This window comes from Solanum pennellii, chromosome 2, assembly GCF_001406875.1.
Source record: "Solanum pennellii chromosome 2, SPENNV200".
NCBI classification, from domain to species: domain Eukaryota; kingdom Viridiplantae; phylum Streptophyta; class Magnoliopsida; order Solanales; family Solanaceae; genus Solanum; species Solanum pennellii.
In genome coordinates, this window is record NC_028638.1 from 31,960,544 (window position 1) to 31,972,237 (window position 11,694).

The 11,694-nt window shown below is 31.7% G+C and overlaps 1 protein-coding gene across 1 annotated transcript; it reads right to left on the reverse strand.

The window, feature by feature from the left end:
• Positions 1–2,679: 2,679 nt before the first annotated feature.
• On the reverse strand, positions 2,680–7,253 carry LOC107010812. Its single transcript, XM_015210086.1, has 4 exons — positions 7,212–7,253; positions 4,228–4,494; positions 3,730–3,882; positions 2,680–2,763 (listed from the first exon to the last, which is right to left on the reverse strand). The coding sequence occupies exons 1-4, from the start codon at positions 7,251–7,253 to the stop codon at positions 2,680–2,682; spliced, it is 546 nt and encodes a 181-aa protein (XP_015065572.1).
• Positions 7,254–11,694: the final 4,441 nt, after the last annotated feature.

Consider the following 11,694-nt stretch of genomic DNA (forward strand, 5'->3'; position numbering starts at 1 on the left):
ATTTGTTTCCTATTTTTTTTTTATATTTTCAAAATGAAGTTCTCATATTATATTGCATAAATAATAGAAACTTTTGAAGTTCCAATACAAATATTTCATGGATCTTTTTGTTTGGAGCAAGTAAAGAAGATAACAACGATACATTTCATTAGCCACGTAAAGCTCACAACTAAACGTAACAATACCTTAAGAAAAAATGAACAGATATTTGAACGTAGTCAAATTAGCTGTGACAAAAATAACATAATTAAAATTAATTGATAAAAGATTCTGAAATTTTGACAAATAAGTATCAATAAATTTATAAAAAATGTATTTTTAGCTATTGAATAAATAAAAATTTAAAAGATACGAATTTTGAAAATGTTAGGCTTAAATTAAGTGTCAACACATCTATATATTTGTATACATTTCTAATCACCTTGATGAAAGTACTGATTTTGCTACTTACCTCTCCCACATTTTTCTCCTGCTAATCCTCTTAATGATTTTCACATGAGAATAGAGAATTATTGAAATTGTATTCTACACAACAAGGTGATGCATGTGAAGGAACGGATATGTTGATTTCCAACTCTTGGCATTGGTGGACTCACCTTACCTCTCTTCAAATAATTCAAAAGATACACACAAACAAATGAGTTATTAATGTGCAGATCTAATTCTTTTTTTCTATATGTCAAGTAGGTGCAAGTCTGATTCTCTTTTATTAGCCAAATATATTAAAAAAGTAAATGATATTAGGTGAAACAAGACTCGAATCCGTACATGGACATAGCTACAGTACTAAAGAGGGGTTCAAACGAAATCAATAATCTTTTTCTTAAATTCAGTTTGGCATAATATATATGTGTCTTTTAACATGACCTCATTTTACATTTATGCCTTTCAATTTTGGGCATGCTCAAGTAGACATTTTGACATATTCACTAACAGCATTTTTGGTCTAATAGACCGGCATCATATCTTGATTCATCGATAGCAAAGCCTTCAGTATAATCGAGTGAGTGACCTTATCAATCATTTTAGAAGCAGAACTTCAAATGGAAGGATCAATTTTACAATTTTTATTGTTGTAGATGAGACTATATGCAAGAAGGCACAAAAGTGTCAAAAGATATGGACCTTCTGATGGCATTTTACGAAGGCCTAACAACTTGGGGCAAAGGCAAACCCAAGATTTGAAGACTTGGGTGCACCAATATAAACATAGCTCAAATATGAGGTCTAAACTAAATTTAAAATAAAAACAGGCATAAGTAGAATTCAAACCCTGGTCTAGAGGGTGGTATCTCTACCTTCTACCAATTGCAAAAGGGCACTTCTATGCTTTTTATGGGTGCACTGTTAACTATATCTTAATTTCTATCATTTTGTCAAAATAAATATACATATATACATATCAATTTTTAGGAAGTAACCAAGTTCACGTGCATCCCCTCCGTATAGTGTGGGTCTGCCCCAGCTTAAGAGTATCCATGTCGCAAATATCGTTGGTAGGAAAATAGATCTCATCTTTTTGCTTAAACAAGGCTTGCGATTTCTAATGAAAGAGATTTTTGCTGCATGTTAACCATAAATCATGTGTGGGGATAGCTTGCATCTGGAACATTGGGGACTTCTGTTCTTGATAAAGTAAATAGTGTTTTGTTAACTGTTATGTACTTTTGAACTTTTAGGAAATAAATGCTAATATTTGGAACAATGAATCTACTCCTTGCTGATTGCACGGGTTGTAATGAAAAAGGATGGGCTTTCTCTGGTTTTACTATTCGTTGTAGTGTACTGATGTTATTTCCTCGAGTATAGAACAAGATATACATATGCTTGTTGATTGCATATCACATTTTGTTGGTACCTTTTGAAGTTTGTTGATATAAAATTTATGTCAACTGAAAATTTTCATTGCAAGGCTCGAAACAGTTATTTAAGTTCTATTCAATGTTCATAAATTTAGAGCAATTAAATAATATGAGAATCAATATTATCTAATTCTTGAAATGCGAAAACTTTTGCTTTTGATGGGTTTCATAAAAAAAATTGTTCATGATTTTCATTCAAATAACTTTCATAAAAACAAGGATATCATTTTTTGTAACATATTCTCATTACTTTAAAGTCTTAAACTAATTGTCTCATTATATTATAAAGTACTATGTTTTCCATAGTTGCATAGGGCTACTCTATATTACACGTTTTCAAAAAATTATCGTCACTTATTAATGTATTCTAGCAACTAATTATCACTCAAATCTTTCCTCTTGGGCATTCATGATCTTCAATTGATGAAACGACTAATTGATATTTTATATATGCAATGACCGAAGACTTGATTTTTTCTTGCTTCTGACTAAATTGAGATGTAGGGCATGAGGATGGACTAGTCTATTACCATGAAGCGATTAGACTGAAAACTTTAATGAATACTTGATTTTTCATGAGCCCGTGTAAGAACACTATCTTATTTAAAAACAAGAAGCACTTTAAAAGAGAGATCATGCATCCACACATACTTTTAACACAATAACAACGCATGAAAGAGAATTAGGTTCCAAAAGTCTTAATTAAAACTAAAAATAGTTGAAAGAACAAATGTTTTTAAGTAGCAATATGAAATCACACCGTCTATAATTCTTCAAGCAAAGTACTTCAAAATGATCAAATTAAAACAAAGCATGTTTATTTTAAAGGAGCTCTATGAGGAATTCCCTTCCTCTTGCGCTTCCGCTTCGTCTCAACAATCTTTCCCCATTTGGCTTCCACCTACAAATTCCATCATAACATATGTTATTCACAAAAAAAATATTATGTGTATTGACAATGTACATATATAATAATACTCTATTTATCTTAATTTAAGTCATGTATCTTACTTTTTTTAAATCTGTCTCAAAAAAGGGTGTTTCCCCTATATTTGGTGTAAAGAACTCAAATTCAACACAACAATAACCGCTTTTCAAATATACTAATAAGACTAAAGTTCAATTACAATTCTCAAAAGTAAACGTATCAAATAAAATAGTAAAAAACCCCAAACAAATATATAGAAGGCTGGATAAGGGAAATGAGAAAATAGGGATAGTTCAGAAGGGATATGAGGAGAACTAGACTTTCACAAAACAATGAGCCTAATCTATCTTTCCAACTTCTCTACCTTTTAGACTAGTTACTATTTGGGAATGAATCTCAATTAAACCTTTGCGAAGGTCTTTTGATCTAATTACTTCTTCTTGACCCAATTATTGATTCGGTGACGTCAAATTCCACGTCGGACTGGGATTGATTCATAACATTCAGTACTTCCTTTGTTGGTTTAAAAATAATGATACAATTTGATATTTACTTATAATTTGGTTTAAAAATACTCATTTTACCTATAATGAGAGATTTTGGAGCATAAATTTCAAGTCTTTCTTTCTTTTTTTAAAATTCATGTCAATTCAAACAATATCACATAAATTGTGGAAGAGGGAGTACATTTTTTTCAATTTCAACGTTCTATTTAGGATTATACAACAACAACAACAACAACAACATATCCAATGAAATCTAATAAATGAGGTCTGGGGATTGTAGAATGTACTCAAGCGTTACCACTACCTCGTGGAAGTAGAGAGACTGTTTTCGATCAAGCATAATTTCCAGAATTCAATATTAAAAATTACTAAAAAAATAAAATAAAAATCATCGTGAAACAACTTAATTTGAGATGGAGGGAGTGATATGCACCTTGCAAGCAATGGAACAGAACTGAAATTGTCGAGGGTCATGCAATCTCCTTTTGCAAGTGAGACAAGTAGGATCTCCAGCAATTAAAGAGCCAGACCCACAATGTGGCAGAGGATTCAAAGAAATTACCAATTTCTTGTTGCATTTGTATGGCTGCACATAGAAAATTATATATATCACATCACTAACATATATACGCTAATTATATATTTTTTTTAAAAAACAATAATTAAAGTTCAGTTTTTTTTGCATGATTTAAAAAAAAAAACAGCTGAATTTCATCGATATGTACAAGAACTTCAGGCAACCACAAAAAAAATCAACATATGTATCTTAAGTTCTAACCGAAAATAATTAAACTTTAGTCATTTTGTTCAAGCTCAACTTCACACCAATGGGTAGACTTAACTAGTGGGTCCAAACAGAGATGGCTCAAGGATACAACTAGTAAAACACTTTTATTTCTAATTGTAACCGTCTATATCAATTTAAGTTTACCTGAATTAATTTACAATCAATATACTTCTCCATCTGCTCGAGAAGAACAACTTCTTTGTAAACATGTCGATAAATCTTTAGCTGGTCATGATCATTGTGTTTGTTGGTAGAGATGCAATGCTTGCATAAATCTGAATCACATGTGATACAATACTTGCTCAGTTCATTCTTTTCAAGTTCATCATGCACCAAACATGCACCAAAGAATGTCTTCTTCAAAAGTGGCCCTAGCCATGTTGGCATATTCCTGCTAGGTTCCACTTCTCCCTGCAAATATTAAATAGGTTATGGTATTTTCAATTGATCTGATATCTCACTACAAATATCGCACTTTCCAAAATAAGTAATCTTACATGAAGTAATATTATCATGAAATATACATAGTACAAAAAAATAAAAAATATTTATCAAGCTACTCTTGAAATAGTCTTTCTCATTATTTGAACAATAAATTTACTTGAAACAACATTGTCATCAAATATACGTATATCAAAAGAATTATGAGAAAAAAAATACTTATCAAGCTAATGATCCATAAAGGTTTAAAATTCTACTAAGGCTTGTTTAGAGTTTAAACTTTAAGAGAAACTAAGACTTTATTTCTTTATGTATAATGAGAAATTAATTTTAAGATTTTCTTGACCTTTCCGCGAGGTTTTATCTTATGTTGCATATTAATATAATCTTGAAACTAAGACTTCACTTCTTTACATCGTCAACAAAATACATATTAATCTAATCTCAAACTTAAGCTTGAGATATTTCATCTTATCTTGCACACCAAACAATCCTAGTACTCATGGAATTTGTATAAACCTCATCCCTTATCTTTTCATCACAGAGAGAAACCTCATCACCTACTATGAGCCTTTGTGGCAGTTCTTCTTTTTATCGATACATCTGGTACATTCGGAACACATTAATTTAGACTTGGATCACATAGATTCCATTGAGGGGAAAATGTTTCTTAACAAGCTTTCACCATTTAGAAGGTTCAATAATATATTATTAAGAATGAAGAAATTTCATCCATATGATCACACCCTTGATGATGCACACCAATAATAAACGAATGATTCTTTTACGATTGGTAAGCTTGATTCTTTTTATTTAGTCAAGCATATGGAAGCATTCAATAAAAGTATGATTATGAGACTTCACTTAACTTCTATCAGCTTTAATTTGATATCTGAGAATTTGAAGGTTCATCAAGTATTTTTTTTTGCCTCACGGCCCTAATAGGAATAGGGGTATTTTACAAATAGGGCTAATAAATTCGCCAATCGAAATATTAAGAAATAAAATTTAGAATTTCTTCATTCCAAGTAAATTCTTCCGAACTCAAAATATTAAGATAGAGGAATACCCTAGACCACAATAGATCTCCTACAAAGTATACTGTAATTGGCTTATTGAAGGCTCCTATTGACATGCATTCAATAGAAATCAAGCCTACAAATTCATCAATTATGAGTCAGGTACCTTCCATAACTGACATAGAATTATTATTTTCGCTTTCATCCCACTATACATGTGATTTTACATGTGAATCAAAATTTGAATTTACTTCATCTTTTTATATTGATTTGTTAAGACGATGATGATATATTTATAGGTTGAAAAAAGAGTTTGAAGCAAATAAAGATACGACTCTAACATACTAGGAAGTTTGGTTTGTAGCAAATAGGGAGTTGGCTTGACATGGTTAGGAGTGTTGTTGAAGTATAACTCTTGGCTCCAAAGCCTGCCTTGAGAGAGAAAAGCTCAGATCAAGTCCATGAACTAAGTAGAAAGAAAGAACTCAACAAAGACATAGAGAATAGGGCTTTATGGGATGATTTAGGGTAAAATTATCATTTCTATGTCGTTAAAATGCTCCTTTTCTAATGTGAAAAGAAGTAGAATGGACAACTAGAATACAAACCCATTGAAAGTTTAACATATTCTAGATAGCATGAGAGAAAACAAATATGTCGTGATGTCAAAGTAGGTTATAGTTAAAATTACAAAATCGCTACACGTTTAGTTTTACGATACAAACAAGTCGTTAAAGCACACGACCACTCCCGCTTCCCTTATAACATGGCAAGAAAATGAGACATTATATCCTTTTACACATTAATACTTGCCTAAATATTTGGGGTTGGTGACTTAATTTTCTTTTTGTCTTTTATAATTTTGAACTATTTAAACATATCATCATAATGTGTTATAAACAAATGTGTAATCACAGTATACCTAATGCATTCTAACTCTTATTTTATTCATATTTGCTAATAATTGGATGAGATTTGTTACCTTATTAGGATATGTAAGTAAGGTCTAGTCCCCTTCTTATAGTCTTCCCCCTTCTTATCATCTTCCTTACTAAGAATGTTTTAATTTTATTTTATTAATAAACAACTATTAGACATGTGGTATAAAATCGTCAAAAAGAATCTTTTTATTTTGCAAGACATCTATATATATCTAACATGAAAGAGTTATGAAGAAAAAACTTTGAAATATAAAATCAAGAGTAAATTTAATGATTGAAATTTGTATAAACTGCTAGATAACTCTAATTTTACCCTCTATTCAATCTAGTGAGATACTATCTAAAATTCTCTTATATAGTTTGGAAAACTTCCTAATATATACAATTTAGATCCAAATTCAGTCATAACCCAACTTCACATAGTAGATCAAAATTCAATTTCTTGAAAAAATGCTATCTTTTATAGAAATCAATTAAGATGATATCAAACATATAGACTCATGAAATTATAACAACAATCAAAGGAAAAATATAATTTTCCATTTCCATTTTGAAATGCAAATGCATAAACAAAATGGTAAGAATTATATCTCACACAAAAAAATATAGCAAAAAACAATCAATCTTGAATGAATTAAAATCCAATTATAAGATATCTAACTCTAGATTATTAAAACTAACAAAAAATAACAATTGAAAATTAGTAAAGATACACAAATATGCGTACCTGTTCAATTGTCTCAGAAGGGGATGAATTAGAGCTATTCATTTTGTTTCTTCCAATTTTCTCCTCTCTAGAGTGTATCAATTTTCTGAAAATGGTATTTGAAGAAGACAAATAAAACTACTAGTAGGATTTAATAGCTAATCTATTTTTCCCTTGAAGTGTACTTAGTCGGCGAGACAACTATTGAAATAATGTAGACAAATTTTTTAGTCAAATAAAATTTTGTTTAGAAGAATATAAGGTCAAAGTCAAATAAAATTTTGTTTAGAAGAACATAAGGTCAAAGTCAAATAAAATTTTGTTTAGAAGAACACAAGGTCAAACGGGCCCCCAGTTTGCTAACTGTCCGTTATATTTCAAAGAGACAATATAATGGAGATATGTTTGATGAGTTGGGACATTTATTCCAGTTTTACCCTTAAGATGAGAGGCGATGGATCCAAGGAAGATTTCGATAGAACCTAGAGTTTTTTAGGTCGAATTACATGTATGTAATGGACATTATTGTCATTTCATTTTGCTTGCCAAATAGTGTGAACATAGAAATGTTTTGTAAGTCTATGAACTTTTCCCTTGTCTATTCTAGTCCATTTTATTTTTTTTCGTCAAACATTCCTATATGTGAAGTCAAAGTTTCTCCAAGTAAGGGGTTTGTACACATTTATGATTTTACCATGTATGAGGTAATTAGATTTAGTAAATTTTAAATCAAGGGAAATTATTAATTGTGTGTGTCCATTTTGATTTTACTTAAAAAGGAAAAAATCAAAGGAAAAGGTAATTAATTTGATTCTCTCTTTACATGTCAAGCTAGTTGATGATTCAACGATATTGTGAATAAGATAGCTTTGGCTGACTTATCCCAATATATAAATGAACTTTTCATTACTCTAAATTTCTTTCACGTATCATTTGGTAGAAGGTTATGCACTCTTTCTACTCAATTGTAATCATTGGTGCCCTTCGAGCTACATGTAGGTATTAGTTGAAGGGTTAACTCAGTTCTTATATAGAATTCTTTTAATCAAATTTTAATATAAAGAGCTTTTTGAGAGAGATTTTTTTAATCATTCCTAATAAGCTTAGGCAAATCTGAATTAGTAGGCTTTGGATGATTAATAAAATAAAAGCTAATAATTTTAGCTCAACCAAACTGTTGGGCTGGTTGGGTCCAACATTGTCCATTAAAGGTCAACCTTAACGGTCTCGATTCTTGGACATACTGAGTTACACTTAGGTTTGATTTAGGGGTTGGGGTTCTTCGATAAAATACTAGTTTATTTAACCCTTGCCTCTTAAGGGGTTAGTCAGATTTAACGGATCAAACTAATATTCTCTTTCATATTGTATTGTAACTTTGTATTAGTATTTGAGATTCTTGAACCTTGTACATTGTAAGAGGACATAAATTATGAATAAACCTCAAAGGGTTAATGAGATTTCAACTTTTTTTTATTGATAACAAAAAGAATTTATACAGAATTTAGAACAAGATTTACTACTTGTATGAAAAAATGAATTGAAAAAAAAAGAACAATAGAAAATTTAAATTTTAAGGAATCACCAAAAGTCCAACACCATCGTCTACTCTACCTCTGTATGGGTGTATTTATAAACAATCAATCTCATATTCATAATTTTTAATACAAAATTTACATTGAACTCTATATTTATGTAACATCTCGCAACTAGAAAGAACTAGAAAATAGTTTAAAATCTACTTATTTTTTGGAAAGAAGAAAATCTGAAAATTTCAAGTTCAAAAGTGAGTTTTTGTTCAAATTCAAATGACCATAACTCCTAACTTAGGATGATTTAGGGGTAGTTCCAGATATTGTTGGAAAGACCTTAGAATAAACTTTCCAACTCCGCCGAATTTGCGCGCTTCGAGTTCGAATGAGTGAGTTATGCCTTTCAGAAGCTGGGCTGTTGGATTAAGAAAAGCCCAATCCAGATTTGGGAAGGGAAAAGTTTTTTTTCCTTACCTAATTAATTAATCATTTTTTAGGAATTAATTGGGATAAAACAAAACCTTTGTTCAGTTTAGAAAGATAGAACTTATGCTAGAGCTTGGAGAAGAGAGAAGAGAGAAAAGAAGAGAAAAGAGGAGAGAAATCAAGAAATCACCAAGGATGTTCAAGTTTTGCGAGTGGAATTCGTCGGGGATAATCCCTACAAGGTATATGAGATCACACACAGTGTTTAGTTCACCGACTCTCCAATCATGCTTCAATTCAGTGAAATAATGTTTGTTTTGAAAAGAAATCCTTTGAGTTCTTGATGTAATTCGTTTGAATTCTTGTGGGTTGTTTAGTTGAAGTTTCTTGATGGATTGATTCATGTTTCCTTGTATAATTTCGGGTTGAATCTAGTGTATATTTATAGTACTAATGTTCCTAAGTGTTTAGGGAAATAACCATGGAAGTTTGGAGGGTTTAGAGATGAAAAACGAAGGCGAAAAGTTGGAGGTTTTCTGGGAAAGGGCTGGCCTGCCAGAGCGCCACAAAAGTTCTTCTGAACTTTGGCCTCTGACGCGTCGCTCCAGCAAGAGCGCCACAAAAAGTTCTCTGAACTTTGAGGGTTAGCGCCCCGCGTCTCTCGAGCGCCAACGACGTCAGTTCTCCCCATTCTTTCCCCACCTTTTCGTACTAGTTCCTAAGTGTGTACCTATGTTTCTTAGTTGATTCCAATACTGTAAGGTAAATCTAAACATAATGACATCATCCATAAACATGAGATCATAAACCTTGAATCCACAATCAAATTGAATGAAAGTTAAGTTCAAAGTCAAAGAAGATAAGAGTCAAGTCGAGAAGTTAAGAAGAAAGTCAAAGCAAAGTCGTCTTTAGAAAGATTTAACTTTGTTTTAAGACTTAAGGGTTGAGTTCAGTAAAGAGTAAAGTTGAAGATCTTTCTTCAAAGAAGTATATGGGGACTGTGTATTCCCAAAGAGGTTTAAAAGAAGCGTTTTCACATTTAAACAAGAACGGAAATTGAGATATCCAAAGAGCCTCGGGGCTAGTTTTAAGAAAAGTGTTATAGCTATCTAAAATCAACCAACCAAGCAAAATTAAGATTTCCAAGATAGTCTTTGAGCTAAGTTTTGAGCACTAATATCAAATCACAGAAGAAGTATGTTTTAAAAACATAGGACCAAGTATATTTTACGAGTATTATTGAGCACTGAATTGGGAACGAGCAAGAGTTCAAATAACTCACATCTCTTTTTTATCTTACCTGAAATCCAAATATTGCCCACACGCCTTAATTGCATGGTGTCACGAAGTGTGCCAAGTAAAATAAAAGGTTCACAAAATTATAAAAAAATAATTTCGAGAGGGTAATAGGACCTTAGTTTAGTTAAGGTGTTTCTCTAGAATTTCGGTCATAGTCTAGGAGGGTTGTAACATCTCAGACTTTTAAATAGTTAGGAATAAATTAAGAAACTAAAAATATTCATTTTTGGAAAGAAAAGGAAAAATCCGAAAAATTGCCTAAGTTAAGAAAGTGAGTTTTGGTCATTTCAAACGACCATAAATTCTAGCTAAGGGTGAGTTACAGGAATTTCTTGATAAGCTTGAAAATACAGAGAGATCTTCCAACGCCCCCGAGTTTGAGCATTTTGAATATTGTATGAGGGAGATATGACCATCGTAAGTTGGGCTATTAAAGTAAGGAAAATCACAATCCGGATTTAAGAAAGGGCAAACTAGTATTTTCACCAATTAATTTCCTATTCCGTGATAGGGGTTTATTTGGGGTAAAATCATGTTTTAGATCAGATTAGAAAATTAAAATTTATGTTTAGGGCTTGGAAAAGAGAGAAAAGAAGAAGGAAAGGGAGAAAAGTCAAGAATTCGACAAGAACGCGAAAGTTTGCGAGTGAAATTCATCAGGGGTGATCCCTATCAACGTAGTGAGATCTTTTCATCTTGGGTTAGTTCACCCAACACCAACTTTTTTAAATTCAGCGATTTTGAGTTGGTTGAATGATAAAAAAGTGAAATTCTTGAAGAACATTGTTGAATTCTTGTTGCTTGAGTTATTGTATGCCTAGTGCTAATTTGATTCGTGTTTCTGGGTTATTTTTTGAGTCAAATCTATTGGGTGAACCATGGAAGTTTAGAGGGTTTAGAGATGCAAAATAGAGGAGAAAAGTCAGAACACCTGTCTGTAGGGCCTTGGGGCTCCGCGCCAGCTTGAGTGCCCCAACTTTGCCTCTGAAGTTTAGGTCCTGGCCCCCCACGCTTCTCAGTGCGCTAAGGACGCCAAGCCCACCCCATTCATTCCCTACTCTTTCATACTAGTTCCTAAGTGATGTACCCATGTTTCTTAGTTTATTTCAAACACTATAAGCTACATCTTAACATCATGAAATCATTCATAAACATGAGATAATGAAGCTTGAATCCATAATCCTATTCAAGGAAAGTTAAGATTAAAGTCAAAGAAGTTAAGAGTTAAATCTAGATTTTAAGAAGTA

Excerpts from the sequence above, each read along its gene's own strand:
- LOC107010812 (XM_015210086.1), bottom strand. The coding sequence starts at position 7,253 with ATGAATAGCTCTAATTCATCCCCTTCTGAGACAATTGAACAG. Across the intron at positions 4,495-7,211 it reads CTTCTGAGACAATTGAACAG|GGAGAAGTGGAACCTAGCAG; the intron begins GTACGCATATTT and ends TAATATTTGCAG. Across the intron at positions 2,764-3,729 it reads TCTGTTCCATTGCTTGCAAG|GTGGAAGCCAAATGGGGAAA; the intron begins GTGCATATCACT and ends TGGAATTTGTAG.